We start from the raw sequence: 27855 nt of genomic DNA on the forward strand, positions 1-27855 counted from the left end.
GGGACATCAAAATTTGATAAGTTGAGAACCCTGGGCAAAGTGAGTCATTCTTTCTTCTGTGCTAGAGGCACTTCAGAATGGATGGCAGAGAGGTTAAGCCATTATTAACACACTCCAGGAGCAAGCACAGCTATAATGCAGGGAGTTCAGTGTACCATGTTAAATACAGCTGAACTCTCTGAACAGAGTCATTACTCAACATCTCCTACAGCGTTCCACTTGGAGGAAGTGGCAGTGGATCTAATTCTTGGATACAATCCTATGTTAGCAAAAATGCAGAACACACGCACACATCCTGAAAGCAGCATACATAAAACATATAGAGAATGTCTCTCTTTACAGCTCTACAGGACTTTTCCAGGTAGCCCCAAAGGTTGCTTAGTGATCCTCAGGATGGGACTCTTAATGGTATCATTCCCTTTCTTCCTGCTTCTGTATGACTTTTATTGCTTTTAGCTCTTCACACTGCATGGTTTCACTTAGATCTTTTCTGGGAGGAGCAGGCACATGTGCCAGTGTGTGATGGGAGGCTCCCATTCTTTCACTTACCTGACTTCATAAAGAAATGTAATGGCTTTGTACAGCTGACTAAATAGAAGGCAGTATGACAACTTTAGTGTCACTCATTACAACACAACAAATAAAGTTCTCTGCAGACAAAGCACTGAGGTAGGAAATAACAGGTGGGGGTAAGAGAAAACAATGGACAAGGGGAAGCATAGCTAGGAACTAACAACAAAAAATATATTGAAGAATGTGTACCAAGGTATCTGGAAGTTGTACCAAGGTGCCCAGAAAACGCAGAAACCTATCACATAAATAAAGTTCTGAGCAGGATCAGAGTATGATGGTAACCTTCCTTGGAAATCAGTCATATACAAATGAGTGTCATGTTCTGCAAGGGTGGCAAGATAATGTCTACAATTCCAGCTGCACTGAGTCTGCACTGATGAGAGAACAGAGAATTGCTGCATCTATTGGGAGAGGAAGGAGGCACAAAGAGGTTCCTAACTTATGAATTCCCATCTTTCTAAAAATAGACTTCCTAACCCTGAGCCTAGTCCTGTGACATCTTACGTGCACCACAGAGGGTGGGGTGCACCTCTGTCTTAAGCAACCTCACCTCAGCAATGCTGAATAATTGGGCATTGATTCTGACCATTATTTTGCAGGGGACGTGTGTGCACACTAGTGTGCATGCTTGTGTGCACATGTCTTTGTCCCTCGTGAGCCAGAACTTGGCACTTGTAATATACTCTTGTAATACCCTCTTGGCTGCATCCCAAGAGGAAGGATGGAGTGACACTCAGACCATAATGGGATTGCGCAGTAGGGGAGAATGACCTGCCTTCTACCAAGCAGGGTAAGCAGTGCCCTCTTGGCATGTGTGAAGGTGTGTACTGACACACAGTCCCAGAGCCCCATCAGTCTGCCCCTCTGTACAACATGATCATGAACTGGCTGGAATGAAATAAGCCTTTCCCTGAAGGACAGAATGCGCCAGACAACCAAGGGATGCGCTTGGAAATCCTTTACTGGTATGTACCTCTTATTTAGTTTGATTTGTTCCCTGCAGTGTGCCTTTCAGAGTGAAGAGCCATCAGTGACTTAAAGCTACAAATCTGCTTAGAGGAGGGGAAGGAGGTTAGTGGAGACAGGAAGGCTTCTGAATGAGTAGTGTAAATTGCAAATTGTTCTCTCTAATCAGACACCTTCCTTCAGAAACCTTAGACAGAAAAACACCTAGTTTAACATAAAACCATGCTTGGCATCTGGGACTTGGTGATGCAGAACTGACAAGGCCACTTCTATTTAGCTGGAGAAGAAATGTGAGAGGTAGTGTCATGTGCAAATTAAACCCTTTGATCCTGACATCAATCTCTTGATTAGGAAGCTGTCAGGAAGAGGCAGTTTTGTTAACACATGTCTATCCAGACAGACCCAGTGCTCTGAACAACAGCAGGATTAAAGTCACCAGGGATTAGCAAATTTTCATTATTTGCCTTTCTCAGTGCATTATTCATCAGCACAGACCACAGGACAAATTACCCCCTAATTACAGCTACAAATGTGTCTGTGCCCTGCACAGTCCCTCACCAAACCTTGTCTTCAGTGGTAAACTGCTTTGCTGCCTCCTTCAAGCTCCTGTTGTTCCCTGTTCACACAGCTCAGTGACTTCCCAAACCTGAGCTACCCCTGTTCCTTGAGAGGTACTTTCTAAAGAAGCCTTTAGCAAGCCACCTGCTCATGTCTCATTAGGTACATGTGCTTTACAAAGCATCTATGCTGCTCCTGCTTGGAATATCAAGTCCCTACTCCTTCAGCTTATGTTTTCTGTCTCTTGAGTATGTCTAGACTTAACTGTGGGAATCCATCTCCCTTCAAATATGTTATTTCAGCCATACAATGAGTTGTGCTTTTCTTTCAGACTACTTTGAGTTCCATACGTTTCCATTTCATATAATTCATATTTTACTAGGACAGGAATACTGTACTTCTCTCTGAAATAGAACCCCCACCACACCTTGGTCATAAGTGCTAAAATGTCTGTATTTTCAGAATGAGATTTTTTGCCCCAAAACACGCTCCATTTGGAACTTCAGCATGTCTGTTTCACCTGCAGAAGAAACATGCATAGCCCTTTTTTCCCTGCAGTCTCATTACACAAAAAGCTCTGGGTTTAGATATCTGCCTTGATAACATAAAAGTATGCACTTTGATTTATTTGCCAATATTTGACCTTCATCTAACAAAATTAGTACTTGAAATTTTGTTAATCCCACACAACATATAGACTTCTAAAAACTCTTGTGTCAGAAATAAGTTTGCTAAAGAATTACTTTGAGGCAAAATCCTTGAGTAAGAATGATTTGCACAGATAGAAACATTAAGAAAGCTCTCTTCACTGCCTGCTGATTTTTTGCCTCCCTCTGAAAGTCTCCAAGCCCTGAAGGACCTATGCTGTATTTCTGCATCTGTATCTTCATTTCTGCTGTAAAACTTAACAAAACCCTCAGGTAAGGAGGCTAATATTAAAACACATCTATGTAATGTGAATAAACGCACATTACCCCCAGCTATTAGTTGCCATGACTTATCTCTGATTCGGATATGGAACCGCAGCAGGAGGCCCAGGAATCTGTCTCCTGCATGGAGGCCTTTTGTTGCCTTTCCCATCATACAGCTACAGCAGCTACATTGAACCTAGTAAATGAGAAAACAAGAGTTAAGGTACGAAGCAGACTAGCATGTGTTCACAAGTGTGGCACATTTTCATTTGCATGTTGACTAAAGGGTAGTGCACAGTGAGGCAAAGCACCTCTTGTGTGCAGTACCCTGGAGGAAGGTTATACTGTGACTTAAGATAGATGGAAAAAAATCACTCCTTGTAGTTTGGGCTCACTGCTAGGAGTGCCTGACTCCTGGGTCCTTGCTATTGCCAGAGAAACCCTGTATCTGCCTCTACAGATATACTACACTTCTGTTTCTTTCCCGTACATTAGATCCAGTGCTGGAATTTAGTAGGATATGTGAGGACACAGGATTACTGAGAGTCCATGTGGAGCAACCAGAAAGAGAGAAGCTTTTTGTCATCCCATCCTAAGTTGGAAAGAGAGAAGTGGGCAGATAGGGTGCTAACACGCACCTAGATGCTGGAACAGAGGGACTGAGTGTTTGTTGGGAGATAAATTAATGACAACAAATCCAGGAAGTTTATATGTGTGTGTATGTATCAATTTAAGTGTCGCGAGTTCATTTTGTTTGAGCTGTACGTACTGTGAAACACAGACTACCCTGGGTGTAGACTGATGGGCATTTTCTTCCAAGAAAGAGCTGTGCAGAACCAAGGGGAGAGATGAGAGATGAGGGCCTGATTTTCCTATTATCTAACAGGGTGGCTACGAGAAAACCTCAGGGAAGTCAGTGGTGTTGGAGCAGTGTAAACCAGATGCTAAAGGGTTTTCTTCTGGAAGTGCTTTCCAGAAGTCTGAAAGACTTCAGGCACAGTGGAGAGACTGAAGTTTAAGGTTCACTCAGGCAAGAATAGGCCTTGATACTTACTGGAATGCCTGCCTTTTGAAATGACATATGCTGAACTGGGAGCAAAGTCCTGTAATAAATAACCATGGTTCAGTCATTTCCTCCTTTGTGTGTCAGAGAACTGGTAGTTGGCGAGGGATCCCTTAATGGCACCGCTACCAGTTTCACCTTCCTTTTCCTTCTTACTCCGGTGCTTATGAAAAAGAGAGAACTAAGCTGCAGAAAGCAGACAGTGAAGATTTCTTCTGGAGAGGTAATTTCCCATCCTGTGGGGTGCAATTTAGTTTACAGGGCTGCATTGCTTTGGAAAGAAAAGCAACAGTGGGAGCCAGGCGTTGCCCGAAAGTGGCCATTCGAGCAGGTGAGGGGGGTGGTGTGGTGTGGGTGTGGGGAGGGTGGCCACTTATGGCCTAACTGAGAATAAGCATTTTAAATGTTGAAACTGTGTATCCCAGGATTGAGTGGGATCTCCTCCATACATGTCCATTCTTGGCTACTGTCAGAGACTGGATCTGGAGCTAGCTATGCCTTTGATGCCACACAGTACAGCTGTGCTTCGTGTCTGCATGTACTACTCCATCCTTGTTCTGGGTGACATTTCTGCTCTGTTCCTGTATTCTGGTTTCTGGCACAGGTGGAAAATTATCTATCAATTTTGAGTCACTGTGGCTGACCACTGCCATCTTTGGCCTATTTTTGCTAAGTACCATGCTTCTGTACCACCCTACATCACTCACAGTAACAGGGCATTGCATTGTTGAAGTTAATATGCAGATCCGGTTCCTGAGTCCTGAATAAGAACATGAGGCTTTCACTGTAAGGGTAACTGCTTATCAAAGACTAAAGTTCCTTCTTGACACAGTGTTAAAAAGAGAAAACAACAGAAAAAAAAAACAACAAAACAAGCAGGCAGAAAGAACGCATCTATGTTGCATTGGTAAATGTCGGTAGGTGATGTGCTTGAGAGTTGTCTTAGTTACAGATGAGCTCTGGATATTGACTTAGTCTCACAACGAAAATCAATTCTTAATGTAGTCAGCAGGTTTTGTGCTGGAGTCACAGCCCTTGTGGTTTCTCCAAGTGCTAGCTTTGGTTATTAAGGGTAACATTTCACTTTTTTTCTTGCAATTGGGTCACCTATGTGAAAATTATATTTGAAGTTCCTGCTTTCAAATGTATGTTAGCCCTGGACTTCTACACCAGTAGTCTGTCATCTCCAGAAGCTTCTATGTGTTTTTCAGTTTGGGATCACAATGCATTTTACCATTTTGATCATTTGTCATTTTCAGCATTCTCTTATGATAACTTCAAAGTGTTAAGTCATTCTGGGCTTGTTTAGAAACTCTGTTCAATCCGTGCTACTGTATAGCTCTTCATAGCCACAAAAAGGGCACAAAGATCATGTACCTTGTTGAGCACTTCCTGCTTTCAATTTTGCTACCCTAATAGCCCTCCTTATGATTAAGACCCTGGGATAACACAAAACAAGTGGCAGGATCTTGCATACAGGAGTATATTTGCTCCTTCTATTCAGTCTGAAGAAAAGTTTGGCTATGCACCGGTTGATTTTAAATAAAACCATGCTTTAGGGAAGCATTTCATACCTTTGTAAATAACATAGGTAAAAACATGGGCATCTATAGGAAAGCAAGTGATAAAACAAGCCCTAATTCTCTCACTGCGATGTTTTCTTTTAACATTGAAAGTTGTTAAAACAAGAGCGAAACCCCAATACTAACCCTGAACTGCATCTTGATTTTTAATGGTAATCTTCATTTTTCAAGAGGATGGGTTTCCAAAAAAGAAAGTGGCAACTTCAAACACTTCTGATAATTTAGTTGCAAAGTTCTAAACCTCAGAAACTTTTGTAACTCCACCATAAAATGAAGAGAAATCATCAAATTATTTATATTATTCAATCCAAAAAGTAATGAAATCTGGGTATCTCTCAAAATGTATACCATCCATATTACACAGAATTGTAAACAGCTATCAAATGTTTGAAACAAGATTTTTAAAGCTTGACACATGATAGAAGAAGTTGTACGGACATCATTGAAATTATTGATGATTATTATTGGAAACTACCCAGTATGAAAATTTGTACAGTGACCTCTTCAAGGTTGAAAGCATCTCCAGAGTTACATGGCAGAACTCAAGAGCAGGCCACCACGCTAGTGCTGCAGGTTCTTTGCTTTGTGTAGATGGTTTCATTGTTTCTGCATTGGGTGTAGCTTACGCTGATCTCTTGTGCTTTAACAAAATCTATAAACATAATAATTTTAAGGCATTTTGCTATTATTATTTACAAGGAGACATCTCAAGGAAAGCCCAGCTGTCTGTTCTAATCCAAACCTGAGCCCTTTTCTGGCATAACGTTATGTTCTTCTTGGCACTGCAGGTTACATACAGTGAGCTGAAACATAATGGTGGTTTTCAGAAAGGTAAGTCTTATTCATTGCTGTGATTTACTGATTAGCCTGAGGCCCACAGAGGAGAAAATCACAATTCAACTCAAATATGAAATAACCCAGTATCAAAGAGGTATCAAATAATAGCAATCAAGACTAGAGCTGAAGAGGTGTCTTGCCTAGCCTGGCTGTATTCATGCTGATCTGGTGACCTCTGTCACAAGGTGTGGCACTGAAAGTGCACACACCTTGGAGTTTTATTCAATGCAACTGAGAGCTGTTAGTCTGTACTATTCCTTATGGCATAACATTTCTTCTTCTTGTGCAGTGTTTATAGATGCTTTACATTACAGTTGTTTGGTTTTAAATGTAAGCCCAGAAAGTATTTTGAGAGGAAAAAGAAATATTATTTCAGTAAAACCCTTGAAACTTTGACAGTAAATGCTACAGTGTGTAACTGAAGTTGTATACAAGAAGACACTCAGCTAGAAAGCCACTTCATACCTATTGAAGATCAGCTTTGTTCAGTTGTCATTCTAGCCATTACAGTAAAGCTTTCTGTTTGAAGCTGTATTAGTGCCTGGAGCAAGAGAAGGTATTCCTGGGGGCTTGGAGTTGAGGCATATGACAGGGACAGTAGTGCAGCAACACAAAGATGCTGCTTATTCCTAGGAAAGGGCAGCAGTAGCCCACACCTTCCTCAGGGACAGCAGCGCAGTTACTGGTAGCTTGCTCTGCAGAGAGGCAGGATGTTGCCTCTACAAATGTGAAGAGAGGAGCTGGGCTGAATAAAGAATGTGTTGGGTTTTTTCCAAAGAAAGATCATGGAAGAACCCACATTTGTAAGGGATTTCAGCTGTATCTAAAAACTCTTGCAACAGAGCCCTCTTCATTTCCAGGTAACCAGTCTGTACATGTTTGTTTTTCCTGGTAATGTCTTTGTTTCCAAGCATCCCTCCTGAAAGAACACCATAGCTAATATGAGGCTGCCAAGACACTTCAGCAGCATTCACTGTGCCTCCTGCCAATCTCTGGGAGGTACTGGAGCTGAGTACCTGCTGTCCTTGTAAAATGTGTTGTCTCATTTCCTCTTGCAAGACAGCTGGGTTTGGTTTGATGACTTCTCCAAAGTCATGTTCCAGGTCAGCTATGGAGCTGGGAGTAGAACTCAAAGGTCCTGGTACTGTAACTGTTAGACTGTACTGCCTAGGAGCAGCAAGAACTTACTCAGTTAAACAATGCTAAAGGAATCAAAGCACTAAAAAATCAAGACCAAGAGCCTGTGAGCTATATGGCATCAAGTAGATCACTGTATTGATGATTGCTTTTCTTCTCACCAGGGTGATCATGTGTGGCTGGACACTCAACCAAACAGTGAATTCAATGTCCCTATTGGGGCAGTTGTGAAGGACTCTGACTCAGGACGGATTTTGCTGGAGGATGATGAAGGCAAGGTGAGCTACTCTGTAAATTTCTGTAAAAGATTAACATTTAAAACAAGAAATTATTTCAGTACGTTCAGTATAAATTTAGTATAAGTGTACTAAAACTTTAAATGTACAAAGTACTTTGTATGTACAAAGTATAGAAAAATGGCTGTATTTCCATCTAGCCAAATGATCTGACTTTGGGAAAGTCTGGTAGGATATACTGAAAGAAAGGATATAAAAATAAGGCAAGCATAAGGTGATACCCTAGTATCCCCAGGTCCCAGTACTATGATGATTTAGAGCTTTCTGAGCTAGAGGTTATATCTATGCGGTTATGAAAAAAAAATGGACAGGCTCCATTTAGGTGAAAGAACACCTGCTCTTAGGTGAAAGAACTACTCTTAGGAGCTTTAGGTGAAATCGTGATCCCGCTAAAGTCAGTTGTGGTTTCATCTGCCTACCTCATGCAATGTTGTGGCTCTAATGACCTGATAGAGCTGCACCCTGAGCAGTGCTAAATGTGGTGATGTCCAGAACCCACTTCATCCAGTGAAGGTACCAGCCATCTGGTCCTGGAGAGCAGCAACTGTTTTTTAGATTAGGCTTGTTTGGCCATGGATTATACTGAAGCTTTATGGTTCTCCTTTGTTTGCTTCTGAGCAACAGCATAACACATTAAAGCATGTGCCTTGCCTTGTTCAGGAACACTGGATCACGGCTCGGAACATGCACATGGTGCGCCTTATGCATCCCTCCTCTGTCCAGGGGGTGGAAGACATGATCCGCCTTGGGGACCTCCATGAAGCAGGCATAGTGCACAACCTCCTCATCCGCCACCAGGAACACAAAATCTATGTGAGTGCCAAAGCCACCAGGCAGAGTACTTTCAGGAACAGCCTCTGCTACACATTAAGCGAAGTGACCCGAGCAACTGTAAGCCTTTCATACATGGGGCTCTCTGCTTCCTTTACAGATAGAGGGTGCCAAGGAGACACAACATAGTTTTTGTCTTATTTCATTCAAGAACTTTGGCTGTGAAGAAGAGAGCTAATAGCAGTCTCTGAAATCATAGATATGTGTAGGTAGTAGTGCTGCTTACTTTCTCCTAGAGTGATCATTTTCACCAGTGGCTGATAGTTAGCTAAATCCAGCCCATGTTATGCCTTATTGCTGCTATTAACTTCAGCTGTGACTCAGGATCAATCTCAGTAGTACACAGTAACATGGTTTGGACATCCTCCAGTCCAAGTCAATGTTTACTTGATTCTGATGTAATAAAACAGATAGATAAAGAATAAATCTGGAAATTTAGCATCCCTGGTTTCACTTCTTGTCCATTACAGGTTTTATCTGTGACTGAGCAGTTTGGCATTTTTAGTTTCTTTGTTCCTTAGTTCCCAGTTTCTAATATGATAATAATATTCAGATTTTTCCATTCTTTGCTTCCGATGTTGTATAGGCTATGGGAGAGGAGCTGCCTCTTACAATGCAGATGTGGTGATGTTTAGTGCAAATAAGGACTGATTTTATGGATGCTGCAGTTGTAACTACCAAGATGTGTGTAAAGGCCTGTTACATTAGACTCAGTCTGCAGCTGTCTTGTGTAGAAGTTCTTGAGCAATACTATTGCCTTGCATTTCCACAGCCTTCAACAGCCTTCTTTATTCAATGGTGCTGTTGTTCATAAATGTAACTAAATGACTGTATGAATAATGCAAACCATAACTTTGCCCATTAGCAAAGTTCAGCTACCTCTGCACTAGAACACAAAAGCAGCTTAACAAAACACTACAAAACAGCTTATGGTAACACACAAAAATCCCAGGTCAAACTGAACTTTATCATGCTTTAGCTTGAGACAGTGAACTAAGCTGTGATTTGGCAAGGAGATTATAGCTAGGATTCTTTCTAATGCAAAAAACTCCATATTCAGGGATATTTAAAGGCAGCTTATAGTGAGGAACCAGGTTCTCAGGTTCACCTAAGTGCTGCTATGGATCTCCTAGACTTCCCTTCTGCCTCTGTTTAGGCTTATACTGCAAGTGGCTTTGGTTGTATTCTTATTTGCAGGTTTGCTGCTGAAGGTAACACTCATAACTGTTTTCCAGACTTACACAGGATCCATCTTGGTAGCAGTGAATCCATACCAGCTTCTGCCGCTCTACACAGTCGATCAGATCAGACTGTACTGTAACAAGAGGATTGGAGAGCTACCACCTCATGTCTTTGCCATTGCAGACAACTGTTACTTCAATATGAAGAGGAATAAGAGAGACCAGTGCTGTGTCATCAGGTGACTGCACTTAGAGAGGATGAGTAGCAGAAACCAAGTCTGACATGATCAGGGGGCATCTTTGTGGACATAGGAGACCTTCTAAAGGGAAGGGCACAGATAAGATTAGAGACAGCAGGAAGGAAATATTTTCTCCCCTTCATTTTCAGTTAGGGCTGGAGAAGGTAGAACATAAGGGATTTCTGAAATCCGTTGTTTTCCCCCAGAATCTTTGAATGTTGATATACATTCTGCACATGGTCACTACATATGGAAATATAAAATACAAGCCTGTGTGATGTAAGGCTATCTTTTACCTTGGTGACATGATGCTTGTGTTACATGAATTTTCTGAGAACAGAGATTTCCTGGAGAGAAACAACCTCTGCTAACCTGAAGATGGAAGGAAACTTTCTTCATTCTGTGAAGACAAAACACGTATCCACTTTCTGTTAATCATCAGTGTGAAGAAACAGATAATCTCATTGTAATAATATCCGATTATAGCTGAGGCAACTCAGTTGATATGCTAAAACCAGCACTGAAAATCTGGTAATGCCTTAAAGGCGAAAAGCAAGTGGTCATTTAATTTGCAGTGGTAGAGAATGTCCTCTGTGGATTTGCTTGGTTTTAATTATGGGAAAATTTAGTCCTCAGCCCAAGTCTAAGAAACAACTTAAATTTTAGCAGATAAGATAATGAAAGGCTGAATTCTCCAGCCTTCCATGAAAGATACTGATCTGCCTTTAACAGAGTAAATCTAAGTGAGCTTTATTTTACTTGCAATTTGGTCTGCCATTTTGCCACCCTAGCCAAAAAAAAAAAAAAAAAAAAAAAGAAGAAGAAAGGAAACCTTCAATGATTTTGTTTCTTACTGCAGTGGAGAATCTGGAGCTGGGAAGACTGAAAGCACAAAGCTAATACTGCAGTTTTTGGCAGCGATCAGTGGCCAGCATTCCTGGATAGAGCAGCAAGTCCTAGAGGCCAACCCCATTCTGGAAGGTAGGTTCTTTAGCAAACATGCCTGATTTACCACCTTTATCTCAGGATTTTGTATCAGGATAAAAAAAGTCAGAAACAGATCTTTAAACAGATGCTAAAATCCTGAAACACTGGTGATGCATGGCAGAAGTTCTCTATACTTTTCTGTCATGTCCTCATGAAGTCCACAGCAGCTCCCACAAGGTAACCTGGAACTGCTGGGAGCGCAAGAGTCCCTGGGAATGCAGAGCCCAAGGTAAAGACCCCTGGTTTAACATTTACACTAGATACCGGTGGCAAAGTGACTGGCCAAGAATGGATATATCTATAGGAGAAGCCCCTGACAGACGTCTCTCTCTGTAGCAGGATCAAATAAGTTCCCAGGACGTCCTTCTGGAGGTCTTCAGACCTGCCCCGCTCTCTTGGCTGGCCAGATTGGCTGGCTGCATTTGGAGCATTTGAATATGTCTTTTAGAACACTGTTATCTGGATGCACAGTATGCCTGCTTCTCTCTTTAGGAGGCAGCCTGAGACCAAATACTCTGCAGTGCTTGTCAGCACTGTCATTTCAAACACAAATGTGTAAAATGCTAGCAGAAAAAAGTAGGGCATAAAAAATAGACTTGATGTGCATTAACTGCAGTAATCCAGATACCATCTCTGTCCCCTGCCCATCAGCTTTTGGAAATGCCAAGACAATTCGAAATGACAATTCAAGCCGCTTTGGGAAATACATCGATATTCACTTCAATCAAAATGGTGTGATAGAAGGAGCCCGGATAGAACAGTTCCTTCTGGAGAAGTCCAGGGTTTGTCGGCAGGTAAGGGTTAGGGCAGATGTACATTCTGCCTGCTCATTCCAAGCTTACACTAACAAGGCTGACCGTTGGCCTATTTCTTTCTCTTAGGCTCCAGAGGAGAGAAATTACCACATCTTCTACTGCATGCTAATGGGGATGAATACAGAGCAGAAAAAGATGCTAAATCTGGGCACTGCTTCAGAGTACACTTATCTCACTATGGTAATAGTCTCTGCATTCTTCTTATTATCTCTCAGCCATTTTCTTCTCCCAGAGCTGCAAATGGGCAGTTACCAAACATGAACAGTCCTTTCCTTTACGTACCAGAAGCAGTAATGCTAACAGTGTGAGCCTCTGTTTTCAGAGATCTTATTTAATGTCCACCAGTGGGAGGCAGCTTGTGGCAGTTCAAAGGCTACTATCAAAGTCAGACTTAGGAAACATAAAGGACATCTTAAAGCAGGTGTGAAATATTCTCCGCTTTCACAGGCAAGATGAATGCAAGGGATCTTATGCCAGGAAGAATACTAATAGGTATGTGTACCTTAAGGGAAAATGAGTAAGCAGAATCAGTGCCAAGAATCCTAGTCCTTATATCTGGTAAATCTTATACACATAATGGAGGAAGCTTGCATTCATTAGCTGATGCTAATGTTCCTGTCTGGGTTTATGTTGCCATAGTGGCAGCAGTGGGATGTTCATAGGTGAGAGTTTTTAAAACAGCTAATTGGTTTAGAGCATGAAAGCCATGGTGCAAATCCTGTTCTTTAGCCTGTACAGATACCTCATATTACATATGTCAGCTGTTTTGTTTTGACCTGTTCTACAGCCATGAAAAAAAATGGGGCTAAGTCCTACCTCTGCTGAAGTTAATGCAAGGTAGGCATCTAGTTTGAGAGGAAATAAAACAGGACTATAAAGCTGTTTCTGTAGAGCAAAACCATTGGAGATTTTATACAAATACATTTTTAAAATAGCAGCGATCTTGCAGCAAGAGCTGATGACTGCAATTCACACTTTAGCGATTCCATTAAAAGATCTGAAGTTTCCTGATCAGTATTATACAGAGACAGGAGGATTAGATTAAGGGAGAACATACCTGCTTTTGTTCAGGTCAGCTGCTGGCACAAGCTGGCATGTTTGCATGCTGTAAACTGAAATGTCTAGGAATACTTCACTTCTGTAATCATCACAATATATTGTCAGAAATAGCAGGGATAAAAAAGGCATTTTCCCCATCTCCCTCAGGGCTGAAAATAGTCTCTGTTAGGAGCAGCATCCTAGGACCCACTTTGCAAGCTTTGTTGAAGGTTCTATTGCTGATGCTTCAGATGCTTCCCTCTGTCTTCCACTAGAACCTAACATCCTTATTTTGAGATTTGCCTTCTAGTACTGATCCAGTCCTACTTGCTTTGATTTGGAATTAGGGTTCTTAATTGTCCAATGACAAGGCAGAGAAGGAAACAGAAGAAACATGGCCTTGTAAGTGTACATAACCTTATTAAAGTTTCCTGCCCTTTACTCCAGAGCAGCCTTCCCCTCACCTTTTCCTTCTGGTTTCCTTAGTATTCACTCTAGCCCTGGAGAAAAGCATTATTTAGCCCTCTGCTAATGGGTTCTTCTTGAGAGTAGAGCTGAGGGAAGAAACAGACATGGGAAAAACATACAGAATATCTACATAGGTTTTTATCTTGCATCCTGTGGAAAGTGGCTTACAGGGCACCCACATTGTGTACAAGGGTTTGTCAGCATGCAGATCCTTTCTTCCTTGCATGGATGCCAAGAGGATTTTCCTTACCTGCAGGTGTGGTGTCTTGCAGGGCAACTGCACATTCTGTGATGGCCGGAATGATGCAAAGGATTATGCTCACATCCGCTCAGCTATGAAGATCCTCACATTCTCAGATTCTGAGCACTGGGACATCAGCAAGCTGTTGGCTGCAATCCTGCACCTAGGAAATGTAGAGTTCGAAGGTAAACTCATAGAATAGAATAGAATCACAGAATAATTAGGGTTGGGAAGGACCTTAAGATCATCTAGTTCCAACCCCTCGGCCATGGAACTCACCACTGTCTGTGCTTGGTCCTTCATTGGACTCTATCGTAAAGGCCTAACAGTGCTGCCTTTTTTCATCTGTACAGACTAGGTACAGATTAGGTTACATGTTATCGTGGTTTAAACCCAGCCAGTAATTTAGAACCATGCAGCTGCTCGCTCGCTCACCCCTGCTCTGGCCAGGATGGAGAGGAGAATTGAAACCAACCCCATGAGCTGAGATAAGAGCAGTCCTATAATTAAAGTACAATATAAAACTACTACAACTATTACTAATAATAATGAAAAGGGAAGTAACAAGAGGAAAGAATATAAAACTAAAAAGGGAAGGGGAAAAAAACTGACAATAAACACAAGTGATGCACAATACAATTGCTCACCACCCACTGATACCCAGCCCGACCCGAGCAGCGATCTGGGCCTTCAAGGTGACTCCCCCGGTTTCTATACCAAGCATGATGTGCTGTAGTATGGAATATCCCTTTGGCTAGCTTGGATCAGGTGTCCTGTCTGTGCTTCCTCCCAGCTTCTTGAGTCCTCCTCACTGGCAAAGCATGAGACTGAAGTACTAGATCAAAGTAAGCATTACCTAGCAACAGCTAAAAACATTGGTGTGTTACCAGCACTGTTCTCAGGCTAAAGCCCCAACACAGCACTGCACCAGCTACTAGGAAGAAGAAAGATAACTGTTAGAGCTGAACCCAGGACACATGTGCTGCTTTTCCCTGTGTGAACAGGTGAACAGGGTTGGAAGGGCAGGCAGATAAGCACAAGGAAGTTCTGATTTGTGACTCCACTGCCTAGTGTTTTGAAAGACATCATCTTATTTTGTCATGCTATCAGGTTTCCATGGTTATAAATAGGCTCTTATCACACAGACTGAAACAACAGATAACATAGTGCCATGTTACATTTGCTGATTGTTGTGCTGCACAAGCCAGAGGACACAGGAGCAGCTGAGAGATGTTTACCATGGAGATGATAGCAGTCATTCTGGCTAAGTATGGTGAACACTCATCTGCATAAGTGCATTTCTCATGTGGCACAGGCACAATGTGAGACACCCACCAGCAGGATGCCAGAAGCTGTCATATTAAAGAAAAGGATGTCTTCTTACCCTGTGACACAGAAGGCCCAATACAGGGATGCCAGCTGGGTTCTTTGGAGTAATGCTGGTTGCTAAAAGAAAGGATTTCCCTTATCCCTCTTCATTGTCTAAATTTCCCACCAGCTAGATACATGGAAAAAAAATATTTTCAGAAGTCAGATGCCACTTCCCCAGATCCCAAAATCTGCTATTTAAAATGAATAACCTCTCAGTTTTGCTGCTTTTTTTGGCCTGCCTGATGTTCTGGAATTGTGAGGGCCCTATACATCCCAGGATACCTGTGTGAAATCAGGACCTTCCTTAGAAAAAGCATCAAACCTGTGAGTTTCAAAAGAGAACTTACTGCCTTGCCACATTTGCAGAGCTACAGGGTTGCAGCAATTCAGCTGCAATGACAGCACAGCCCCTCACCATAGCAGAAATTATTCACCCTGAGATTGATTGTTTCCTCATTGTAGCGGCCGTGTACGACAACCTGGACTGCTCTGATGTGATGGACTCACCACACTTTTCAATTGCAACCAAACTGCTTGAGGTAATAGACTCTCATCTTCTCCTACTAGTTCTCTCCTTCACCCTTGTTCCCTGAGCATAGTAACACAGCAAAACTCTGTGGAATATATATGGATGCACATACAATGGGCATGTCCCCTTCTTCCTGCTGACACTCAAGTGATGTTTGTTGCAGATGTCTCTTTGAGCTAGGAGATCTTTAACTGGGACAGCAGGCTACCGGTGAATGCTGCTGGACAGGCAGTTTGTCATGGCCTTCTTCCTCCTGAGACAGACTTTACTGGATCTCCTTTATCCACCTGGAATGACCAGGTTGCTATGACTGTTCTTCCAGGTGGACTCCAGTGAACTCCAGAACAGCCTCACAAACCTCTCCATCATTGTTCGAGGAGAAAGTGTGTCCAGGCCTCTAAACATTGTTCAAGCTGCAGATGGGAGGGATGCCTTTGTGAAGGTACTGGTTCTTAAATCTTCCCTGTTTAAAGCCCAGGGATGCTATCAGAGCTGTGTCTTACTCCTTGAGGAGTCTTATGTGGCAAACATTCACCCAGAAGGCTCTGGTCCCTCATAGGTTTCCAGCATAGTTTGATGGCATTGTAGCAGCACAATATCAAGCAGTAAGTTATGTCTAAAGACTGGAATGATGGGCTCTAATTCCTCCTTAATTTTTCTCTCAGGGTATATATGGACGTATTTTCCTGTGGATAGTGAACAAGATCAACTCAGCCATTTTCAACCCAACTTCGCAGAAGGCTAAAGACAGTCGTCACTCCATTGGGCTGCTGGACATTTTTGGGTTTGAAAACTTCAGTAACAACAGGTAAGAGGTTATAGCTTCATTTCCACCAGAAAGCTGAGAAGCAGCCTATGTGAATGGAAAGAATGAAAAAGCCAGACACATGCTCTTGGATTATCATCCTGATTCTCAGAAAAGCAGTGAAATTTCTGTCACTGAATTTTCACAATGATGATCATGCACTGGCTCCATTTTTCTTCAGTCTTGGTCACATTTCCACCTCCTCCCACAACCATTTTGATGTAGTCATTGCACATGCCTGTTCCAAAACCTCAGGAATATTTTCACAGGAAAAGGCTATAAGCAGGCAGCCAGTATATGAGGATGTAGTATGTCCCCATGTCTCTATGCTTTCTTGTTCCATAGCATTTTTACAATGTCTCTTGGGATGCATTTAGCATGTGGTACAAAGTAGGCCGTGTTGTGTTTTCCATTTCAGCTGATGTTTCCATCTTGCTTAATGTTCTCCTGTCCCTTTTTGGGGGCTGCTTCATTTCTCTACTTTTAAGGACATGTCAGCAAAACACTGGGTCAGTGCACCCATTGTCCCATTGCTACCTGTCCTGCTGGTGAATTCAGTCCCAAAGCATCAGTTCTGTTTGTTCTTCTCTACGGCAGCAGCAGTTCTCAGTCATGTTACCACATCATCAGGACTCCACAAACCATCAGCAGATATTCTGCATTCTTTCTCAATCAGTTTCAACTGATGCATCTTGCTTGCTTTCAACAAGATAATATTCCTCACTGGCTTGTGGAACATTGTCAAGGACTTGTTCAGCTCATCTTCTATCTTTTGTCTTCTCTCCTATTGTATTATGCTATTCCCAATGGCTGCAATCCACATGTGGCCCCACTGTGGTGAGCACTGCACAAGCATACAGAGTGTGCCACAGCAGTTACCAGGTAATGAAACTCAGAGGCAACATAAAGGAGTAATTAACAAAAGAAGTGGTAGTGCCAGTGCAAGTGAAAACATGCCACACATTGTTAAGCTATTTTCACACTTATATGTTCCCTTTTATCTCTGGAATTTCTTGAAACACATACAAGATCTTCCCTTGCTTATTCAGCAATACTCAATCATCAGTTGTCTTATTTCTGTTTATCACAGCAGAAGATGCATTCCTTATATTGCTAAGATTGGCAACATGCCTTGATGGTGATCATTAATACTGTGCAATATAGCACTAGTATATCTGGATATGCATTTAATAAATACCATAAATCAGTGCAGCACTGGCCAAGGATGACTGTGGGTTCCCATCTTGTCCCCCAAAAGCTTTGAGCAGCTCTGCATTAACATTGCCAATGAGCACCTTCAGCAGTTCTTCGTGCACCATGTCTTCAAGCTGGAACAAGAGGAATACCATGCAGAGAACATTACCTGGAGTAACATTGACTTCACTGATAACCGCCAGGCTTTGGAAGTCATCGCACTCAAGCCTATGAATATCATCTCCCTCATTGATGAAGAGAGCAAGTTCCCAAAGGTAAATTTCTGTTTTCACTTGTAACATCTGGCTTTGGACACAGCTCACAGGTAACACTTCACTTTGCACACAGAAAAGTGCAAAATGGCTTTTGGATACGAGAGGCAATGTCTTCTCCCCACAGAAGTTTCTTTTAAATTAGCTCACTATGCAAATGCTTCGCTCTCTGCTGGAATGTGCTCTTCCTCATACCTCACTGTAGAAACTCTTATAGCTGTTCCAGACAGGGAAGAGAGGATCCCTACTGCTATTTGTTTGCTGAGCATAGACCAGTGTTGGGAGGGAATCTGCTTAATTGTCCTTTTTTGCCTGTATTTGTTTCTAGGGCACAGATGCCACCATGCTCGTAAAAATCAATTCCCTCCATGGCAAAAGTAAAGTCTACATCCCACCTAAGAGTGTTCATGACACCAAGTTTGGCATCAACCACTTTGCTGGGGTTGTATTCTATGAATCAAAAGGTGAGCCTATCTCTGCTGGGTACAGAGGGTGAAGAGAAGGGCATAAACTGGATGTAGTTCACTCCAGGGTAGTGTTGATCTGAAGTCAGATCAGGAGGTCATGAGGATTGCACTAAACTAACCTGCAAGTTACTGTAAATGAAGTGAATTTTAGCTAGAGAGAGTGGCACTAGAGCCAGCAGGGTGCAGAGGTGACAAGCTGATTTTGTTTCCATCCTGTAGACTTCCTAGAGAAGAATCGGGACACACTGAGTGCTAATGTAATGCAAGTGGTTCATTCCTCCAAAAACAAATTCCTGAGAGAGATTTTCCAGGTGGAAAAGACCCCACCTAGTCTGGGACGTGGGACCATCCGGCATCTTGGAGCTGACCAGGCCTACAAGGTTGGCTTACTAGCACTGGGTTGCAGAAATGATTTCTCCTCATTTATAAGGCTCTGAATGTTCTTGACCTCTTCTTTCTTTTGCACTGTCTCTGCAAATCCCCATCCCTTTCATTCAACTCATTCCTGCAAAGGAGTCTGCTGGAAAAGTCAGGGTTTGATCATGCTGTAAACAAGGGTGATGTTAGTCCCATCTCCCAGGACTCCATCCCCAGACATCTGTGTGGACACACAAGCATGAGCTGTGCTACCTCCCTGCATGTTGTCATCAACTGAATGGGTTTGCTGTGTCTGCCTGGCCATTCATACTGCATCCACATCTCCAGGAGGGGTGTAAATTAATAGGAGAAAACTGTAGTTCCAAGGTTCATTGGAATAGAACAAGGCACCAACCAGAGACCCCTCTGCAAAGCTGGTACCTGTCCAGAAGCCAGCAGCTAAACTGATGCCATACTGCAGATGTGGCCAGACTGCTGGGATCATAACACCAAGGGGTATGACTGGGGAACAGGCAGGTTGGCCCTGGCCTTTTCCTTCTTGCAAAGGGCTGACAGCTAGCACAAAGGAGCAAAAGCTGTGCTGTCACAGATACTGTCTCCTGCTCCCAATGACACCTGTAGACAGGCTCACTGCCCTGCTTACTGCTGCAACTTTAGCTCTTCCCCCCTGGCCCGGAGACTTTGTGACAAAGTTCAGGATGGGTAATTATCATAGAATCATCTGTGCCTTGTGCTGTAAGGAGCCTTGTCCCATGCATAGTGAAAATGAGGTTGTAAAGCACAGTGGACTGGAAACAGCATGGGGCAGAGTTCAAGTTTTCTGTCCTGCTGCAACTTTCACATTCCTTAATTTCTGACCATTCAAGTATGCAGCGTTATCACTGTGTGAAGATACTTTTGCTTATAGTGTTTACATCTTTGAGTTTTCCTGGCAGGGTACAGAACGGTTAGCTCACAATCTTACCTGTTATCTATCTATCTCCTGGCATTGTTTTCTGATCCTGTCCTTTCTTCCTCAGTCTTTTTCCCAGTGTGGCTTTCTGCTGTCCAGAACATCTGGCCATGGACAGGTAAACATCCTGGGGGAGCAGACTGTCAGAAGTGGTACAAGCAACAACAGAGGCTTAGCATCTCTTACATGCATGAATACCTTCAGATTAAGTATCAGGTCTATCTGCATTGCTCTAATGTTCTAATGGTTTTTGTCTCAATAAATAAGGTTGCAGTTTTAGGAAAAAACAAACAAAACAACAAAACATTTCCTTCCATTTAGAAAGTACAGTAGCACATCAAGAAAGGAGATGCTAAATGTGGGCTACTGCCCATTTCAACATACAGAGGAGTTAGCTGAAATACCCCTATTAATTTCTGGGCCACCATTGGGAAGCCTAAGAAATAGGCTATAGAAAAGTACAGTGAATGAAGTGCCAAAAAAAACCTTTGCTGCGCTGAGGTCTCAGAGTCGCTGTCCTGACAGGCCACGGGAGAAAAGTCACCACCATCTCAACAACAAATTCAGCTTTAATGTTACAGATGCAAGACCATGAGTGCATGGGCTTCAGGCTTTGTGGCCATCCCACTGATTTATAAGGACAGCAGAAAGGCCTCTAAGATCTTCAAGTGCAAATTGCTTTTAACTCTTATACAGCTTAAACATGTATATGTGTTACCATAGCTACTTCAAACATGATTGCTAGCGCTAAGATGCATCAGAGCTGCTGTGAGACTTTCCAAAGAGCGGTTTACCAAAGGCTTGAGTGTTAGTCGCCGGAGGGCAGCATTGCCTTGTAGTTAAGGCAGGAGGTGCGCGCTTGAGCGTTAAAAAGCACCCTAAAATGTGAGAACCAGCAGAATGAAGTACCGCAAAGTGCCGCAAATGGAAGTGAGGGAAAGCGCTGGACTTTTCATTATTTTCTTGTAAAAAAAAACCAACCCAAACGAAACAAAGCGCAACCCAGTAAAGCCCCCCAACCAGCCAAACCAACCAGCTATATTGTGCTGTAATGATTAGCTCCATGCTTGAGTGTAGAAGGCCAGTGAAGCGCTTTTGTTACTTGGAATCTGCACTGTTCTCACCATAATTTATTGTGCCCTTAAAACGGATTAGGAGGTAGAAGCTTGGGCCTACTGTGATGATCAGCGTGAAAAAAGACATAGGTGGAGCTCTGCTTTCAGAGGAGCTAGGGAAGTCAGAAGCTAACTGCAATCCAGTGCAATCCTTCTAAGGTTACACTATTGCAACTGAGAGCAATAGTCAACCTGGGAGCAGGGAGACAAAGCATTTAATATGCAGCCATAAATAGAGTAGCTCTTACCTTACCCTCCAGTAAAAGTTTTCCTTTTTACTGCTTACTGTAGTATTAGCAAGTAAGGCAATACTAATCACTAAGGAATGAGCTGCTCTGGATCTTTAGCATTCCTAGTTAGCTACGTGCTGGCAGCAAAGCGCCTTGCTGGAGGTTATTATTGCTTTGGGAGTAGCTGTTTCTCACCAAGCTTTCAGGCACACACCCATGAATAATAGCTTGACACCCAGGTCCTACACTAAATGCAACCTCGGCTGGAAGAGACAGGCCCATTTAAACTCACATGGGTGGAATTTCTTCCACCACAGCCACCTGCACTGCTAGAACTTGGTGCCCAATAGGCAAAAGAGCTCAGCTGGCTTTCTGTGCACAAATAAACCCAAATTAGTAAGATGCAGATGACCCATTTAGCTCCCATGTAGGGAAATAATTCTTTTTTGGGCAGTTATGCAATACTGTTACATTGTACAGAAACACAGAGATTTATGACTTGGATCTAAGGGTGAACGATGTAGCAGTCAGCATGTGCTTACTCTTCAGGGTTTGGATACCACCAAACGGCTCTCAACTCTGGGAGGACAGTTCAAGCAATCCCTGGAAAAACTGATGAAAATCCTTGAGCAGTGCCAGCCATACTTCATCCGCTGCATCAAGCCAAACGACTACAAGAAACCGCTGGTAATGTTTTAACAACATGAGATCTTTTCTTCAGTAAACTTTTCCATGAGAAGAAACTGTCAGTTGCTGTGCAGCATTTTGTATCTGTCCTTGAGCCACGAAGAGCTGCAGTACAGGCTATTACTACAGTAAAAAGAGTGGTAGGATATAGCAATCCTAACTTACAAAAACATCTCTAAGAAACATCATAGAGTAATAGATGAAAAAAATTATGTATTGTATATTCCTGAGAGGAGCTGTAGAAGCCTTTCCTGTAAAGATAAAGACAAAACTGGAGAGTTTCTAGTCCTTCAACAAGGGGACAAATGGAAAACACTGGGGTGCAACAATGACCATATGATAAAATAACCTGAGAGAGAATAGGAGAGCTAGTGGTGTTTAAGAGAGAGGTGATGTGGCTTAATTTGACACTACAAAAGAAGAGGAATGGGTTTGCAATGAGGGGTTTTGGCTGCAACTCAGGAGTTCATGACCCAGCTCTACACCAAAACCTTGCATGGTGTTGGTCAAGCGAGTTAGTAATTTTTGAAGTATTGCATGTGGTTTAGCAAGCCTATTTTTAATCTGCATTACAAGAAACTAGGAGCATGCATGCTGTGCTTTCAGTGTTAAGTGTCCTCTTTGTCTGCTCCCCCTTTCAGTTGTTCGACAGGGAGCTGTGTATCAAGCAGCTGCGATATTCAGGGATGATGGAGACCATTCAGATCAGGAAAGCTGGCTTCCCGGTTCGCTACAGCTTTGAGGAGTTCTTTGACAGATACAGGGTTATCCTGCCATGGTCTCTTCAACAGCAGGTATGTAAGCAAAAACTTAGTTTAAGGCTAATACAACTTTTTCTGATGGATCTGGAGCCTTTCCTGCAGTAGAAGGTTCTTGGATTACTGCTGGCACAGCTGAGCTCTCATCACATGAACTGTAGCTAAATACATATTTACTTGGGTCTTTGCTGAAACAGTAGAGGTGCTTTTAGGTCCAGTTATCTTTGACCTGCTCCACATGGACATCCCAAGCAGGGTAGCATCTCCATTGCCCTCGGATGTTTTTCTGTAATCACACTCTTCCTTGTGCCTGAACTCCCAAATGTTTGGCCATGCATTCATGCTCCTCCTTTTCTTGCCCATTTGAGCTGAACCACTTTTGTTCATTATCCTGTCAGCCCAGAGGTCTGTAAGACCTCATCTGTTTCTGTTGTTTGCCCTTTGAAATGCAGAGTAATAGATACATAGTACAGCTCCTGTGTTTCGCACCCAAGCCCTAACATGATGATGCTTTTGCACATCAGCTGAAGAATGATGCTCGACAGAGCTGTATCAGCATCTCTGAAGCAGTGCTGGGCAAGGACGAAAGCTGGCAAGCTGGAAAGACCAAGATGTTCCTAAAAGTAAGTAAAAAGGACAGTTTATTGTCTCTTCTACTGAAAAACTGAGTGCTTCACAGTATAGTTTAACCTGCTTGTGCAAGAGTGGAGACCCAGCAGGCCTGAGTCAGAGCTTTATAAACTCCCTTGAATCTGAGGCTGGATCTTTGTTCCTGAAGGCTAAGCAATTTGGTGGGCACAGCTTGGTGTAGGAGAGGCTGGTCATGTTCCTGTGCTACAGTGCTGCAGCTGAAACAGCACAATGCAATATATTGGTCTCTGCTCAGGCCTTGAACATAAAAAAGAACTAGACACCAGCACACTGTTGCAGGGGACCTCCTTGCCCAAAGCATATCTCCAGGGTTAAAGACCATCTTGCTGCAGGCAGATTCTCTATTTGGTTATGGCTATGGCCAGAGATGGTGTGGTCAGGTGGTGTGAACTCTTCCTACTGCAGTTCCATAAATTCATTTTGATCACAGCTTGCTTGATGATTTTGAGCCTCTTTCAGACAATGTGTCTAGTTTTCACAAGTTGTAGGGGTGTCTGCTGAGCTGACATATCCACACCTTCTTTTTAACAGGATCATCATGATACAGTATTGGAGCTTCAACGCCAAAATATACTCACAGATAAGGTTCTTCTTATCCAGAAGGTGATGAGAGGAGTGAAGGACAGGTCAGTGATCTTTCAGAAGGGAATTTGCTTTGGTTTGAAGCAGTAATCTTTGTTTAACACACTCTATGAAGCATTTTTGAGTATGAATCTGTATCTTCCACTAGCCCTAAATTCAGTGCCTGTCAGTGCATCTATGCAGATTTTGCACAAACATTTGTTTGTGCTCAGCTTCTTTATTTTCACGATGCTTTTCAAAACGCAGGGCTGTGTGTGACATGACATGAAGAGGAAGGGCTGGAAAGAGGATTTGCACTTCATATTTCTAGTAAACAGTAGGCGCCTGGAAAGAGGGAAATCCCAATGGAATCTGTGTTCCCCTCAGAGACAGAAGAACTTCCTTATGCAGAATGCTTCTTTGATACAAGACATAGGAAAGAATCAGATAGAAACTAGCTCTCTAGCGAAGATGCACAATTTGTCTGATTTCGTTTCAGATATTTGCAGAAGTGAAATCTAGTCACTATCAAGTAAATGTCCTCATTAAATGCTTTACATCATGATTTGTACGTAGTAATCTTGCATCCCCCGACTAGAACCATGATATAGGGCTGAAACTTGGTTTGATTTAGAAATATTCCTGACAGTAGAGAAGCAAGATCTAATAAACATGACATAAATGCCCCAAAGCTTCCCCCTTTTCCCAAACCCTGCCTGCTATCTGACAGATACCACCTCTCCCTAAAAGCCTCACCTGGTTTTTGGCTTTGAACCATCAGAGCTATGTGCCATTTCTGACAGCCATAGGGCGATAGACAGCTTTTACCGTGGGAAGTTCATGGGCAGTGAAGACACCAGGGAGCAAGTGGCCATCAAATGGGAAAGTTAACTTCTCCTGCCTTGATATAGGGCCTTTTAAGAGCGATCCCGCCACAGCAATGATTTTGATCTGCAGTTGCTACCAGTATTTTTGCAACATTAAGGGCAAAGTCAGCTCAGATGTATGAAGGTGGATTAGTAACACTTCTATCTTCTCCTTTCTACTAGCAAATAGATAACAAAGCGAATACGAAAACACTTTATGAGCTCAACTGATTCATGGTGTTGCTTCACTTGCAGAATAAGCTGAGCCTAGGTGAAATCTCCTAAGGCCTTTATTTACATAAAAGGTCAGGCAAAAAGGTCAATCTGTTCTGTCCTTTCTATGAGCATGGAGAACATATAAGCAGACAAAATGTTTGAGTGAGTATAATTGAGTTCATGTGGTGCAGAAGTATCTAACCAGACTAATGCTTCTGCTGCAACATAATACTTTTCTTGGGCTGCTCAGAAGCAGGAAGAACAGCCCTTGCTGAGCTTCAGACTTGCCCTGGCAAGATGTCTACTAATATTGAGCTAGTTAGTTTAACAATAGTGTTCCTGGCTCTAGTGTTCCTAGAGAGGAGACAAGGCTGAGATCAGAGTGTAGACATCTCATAAAAGGAAAAAACCCATCACCTTATTCTTTATTAGTATCACAAGAAGCAGCAGGAATAACCTATTATTTGTCACCTCACCTGTCCCCCTGCTTAGGAAACAATTTCTGAAACAGAGGAAGTCTGCTGTAGCCATTCAGTCAGCCTGGCGAGCCTACTGCTGCCGGAAGGATTTCAGAATGGTAAGATGCAGGTGTATATAAAATATATAAATATATAAAAATATATATGAATATTTGTGTGTGTGTTTGGATATTATGCCCTGCCAGATTGAGTGGAGTATTAGGAATGAAGATATTCACAACTGAAGGGAGGACAGGCAGGATGACAGGATGTAAAGGATGTAAAGCCCATGGAGGGGACCTCTTAGGATTTGCTGAACCTGTGACCTTTCTGGTGAAGGAGTAACCAAACTAACCTCTGGCAGGCTTGGCTTGGGCAGCTTGACGTATGACTGATCTCACACTTCTTCTAGTCAGGAGTCCAAGGCTAGCGTTTGTGCGTCAATGTGTTGTCCTGCACTCTCCCCCATTCTCTTGGGATTGACACACCCATCTCTCCAAGGGCTAGTGTTTTATTTCCTTCTCCCCATTCACTTGGCTTCATTTCTGCTTTCTTCCTTTCCTTGTCATAACCCCAAGCTATCGTTATCACTTCCTGGAGACACTCCCTAGAATAGGTCCCCAAAACAACGCTATATACTAGATTTAAAGCCAGCCTCAGTGGTTTTGAACCATAATCACTTCTTTCTTCTCCACCTCCCTACAGGTTATGCTGGGTTTTGGGCGCCTGCAGGCTCTCTACAGGAGCCGGCAGCTTGCTAAACAGTATGAAGCGACTCGGACTCTTATCATCAGGCTTCAAGCCATGTGCCGTGGTTATTTAATGCGTCAAAAGGTAGCAGAGCAGAAGAAAGCTGTATGTGTTATACAGGCATATGCAAGGGGCATGTTTGCTCGACGACTCTACCAGGGAATGAAGAAGCAGGTATGCTCACAGATACCTTGTGAACATGTTTCTGTGAAGTCCTGGTAGAGACTTCGTGAACAGCAAGTGTTGCCATAGCATAAGACTGGAGATTTATTTTGGGATGTTTTATTTTGAGCTCCTGTCAAGTATGAAAGCAGAGTTTTAAGCAAACTGATCTTGTTTACATTTGCTTTCTGTGTTTGTTATCACATATCAAAACTTCACTGACAGAGCTGGGATGTTTTTGACAGAAGGGAGGACAAAAGATAAGATGTGCATGCATGTCAGTCACTCCTGCAAGGGAAGATCAATTTCTACACCAAGGCCCAATAATGTCCCTTAGGGATCCATTCACAGGGGAATTCTAATGTGTCTTGTTATGTGCTACCAGAAAAAAATCCTATATTTACTGCCTTGGTGGTCCACAGCACATGGGAGAACTTTGTATGGTTTCCTTTCTGTATTAAAGCCAGTTTGAAGAAGGAAGCCAGTCTGCTGATTTCTGCCTTTGGCCTGTTCCCTAAGATGCTAAATCCAGAACTGAGTCCCTGCTGTGACAAAGTCCTGGTGTGAACAGCTTGTTATGGCAGAAGAGAGCCAGCTCAGCAGTTGTGGTAACTGTCACAGAATGGTCCTGTTGTTCACAGAACACAGGCAAGGTGGAAGCCAGGAATATCCACTTGGAAGAAGAGAAACATCTCATCCAAGTCCTTGGACCAGGAAGGGAAGAAGCTATGAGATCAGAAAAGGTAGGTTTGTTGGCGGAGGACCACTGAATGCTGTGTTCCCTGGCTAAGAAGAGCCTGCTTAGCTCACACCTGAGCACTTGCACATCTACATTTTAATAAAGAGGAGACACAGTTGTAAATCTATGTGTAATGATGCTTTAGAAATGGGACAAGGAAACACATGCACATTTCTGTTTGCAGTGTGAGCTGCCACCTCAGCCAAATATGCACAGTGCTATTACAGCCCCCTGACATAAAACATTTTTAAACTTTAGATAATATTGGGGTTTCTGCTGTCAGGGATTCTGTGGTTTTCCTCTATCATCTCTTGTTGATAAAGGTCTTGAAAAATAGCACATCATTACCAATAGGCCAACAGTCCATAAAGAAGGCTCTAAGAGCAAAGCCCTGCTGTTGATGTGCTAGTTCTTTGCGAGCACTTGGCACAAGCAACTTTTGCCTTCATGTTCCGACACTGCGCTAGCAGAGCTGAACCTCACTGTTAGAACACCTTTGTAATAGCATTTCATCCTCTCACCCATTCACTCTAGCAGAATGCCTAACCAGCTTCTATGTTTAAAGGAATGCCTGGCTGCTCTGGAGAGAGAGAAGGCAGAAGGAAGACAAAGGAGGAATGTTCTTGCCACTAAACCAGCAAATGATGATGTTATCAGCGACCAAGAAATGGTGGACAAAATTTTTGGGTTTTTACCTTCTATGATTGGAGGCCAAGAAGGACAGGCTCCTCTGGGCTTTGAGGTACAGAGCTTCAGACTGGTAATGGGTCATGTCCATGCCTTGCATAAGTCCGTTCATTGCTGGAATTCCCCCAGTGGTCAATTTTGTTTAATTTCTGTACAGTGAAAGAATCACCCAAATCAGCCATCCAGACAGTCTTTTTGGGATCTGCTTTCAGAGGTCAATTCCCAAAACGTTTTGGTCACATGCAGTTCAGGGACTATGTGTCTGCACTTTTTTTTCTTTTGC

General features: G+C 42.8%; 1 protein-coding gene across 3 annotated transcripts in view; it reads left to right on the forward strand.

Annotated features, from left to right (window-relative positions):
• Positions 1–3908: 3908 nt before the first annotated feature.
• The window catches only part of MYO7B (myosin VIIB), a 48204-nt gene continuing 24257 nt past the window's right edge, over positions 3909–27855 (forward strand). The window contains exons 1-24 of one of the 3 annotated variants that reach the window (XM_057426410.1): positions 3909–4294; positions 6443–6485; positions 7793–7906; positions 8585–8737; positions 9991–10175; positions 11035–11156; positions 11814–11956; positions 12044–12157; positions 13756–13909; positions 15558–15634; positions 15947–16066; positions 16290–16432; positions 17688–17898; positions 18224–18359; positions 18582–18742; positions 19760–19810; positions 21587–21724; positions 22366–22518; positions 23007–23105; positions 23665–23759; positions 25269–25353; positions 25940–26158; positions 26788–26889; positions 27451–27627. In XM_057426410.1, coding sequence (XP_057282393.1) covers positions 6468–6485; positions 7793–7906; positions 8585–8737; positions 9991–10175; positions 11035–11156; positions 11814–11956; positions 12044–12157; positions 13756–13909; positions 15558–15634; positions 15947–16066; positions 16290–16432; positions 17688–17898; positions 18224–18359; positions 18582–18742; positions 19760–19810; positions 21587–21724; positions 22366–22518; positions 23007–23105; positions 23665–23759; positions 25269–25353; positions 25940–26158; positions 26788–26889; positions 27451–27627 — 2970 coding nt within the window. In that variant the 5' untranslated portion in view covers positions 3909–4294; positions 6443–6467. The remainder of the gene's footprint in view (positions 4295–6442; positions 6486–7792; positions 7907–8584; positions 8738–9990; positions 10176–11034; positions 11157–11813; positions 11957–12043; positions 12158–13755; positions 13910–15557; positions 15635–15946; positions 16067–16289; positions 16433–17687; positions 17899–18223; positions 18360–18581; positions 18743–19759; positions 19811–21586; positions 21725–22365; positions 22519–23006; positions 23106–23664; positions 23760–25268; positions 25354–25939; positions 26159–26787; positions 26890–27450; positions 27628–27855) is intronic. The other 2 variants (XM_057426412.1, XM_057426411.1) reach the window with 2 other exon arrangements.

This window comes from Pezoporus wallicus, unplaced genomic scaffold, assembly GCF_028554395.1.
Source record: "Pezoporus wallicus isolate ANWC-B61680 ecotype Strahan unplaced genomic scaffold, APGP_CSIRO_Pwel_v1 contig_8872, whole genome shotgun sequence".
Taxonomy (NCBI): Eukaryota; Metazoa; Chordata; class Aves; order Psittaciformes; family Psittacidae; genus Pezoporus; species Pezoporus wallicus.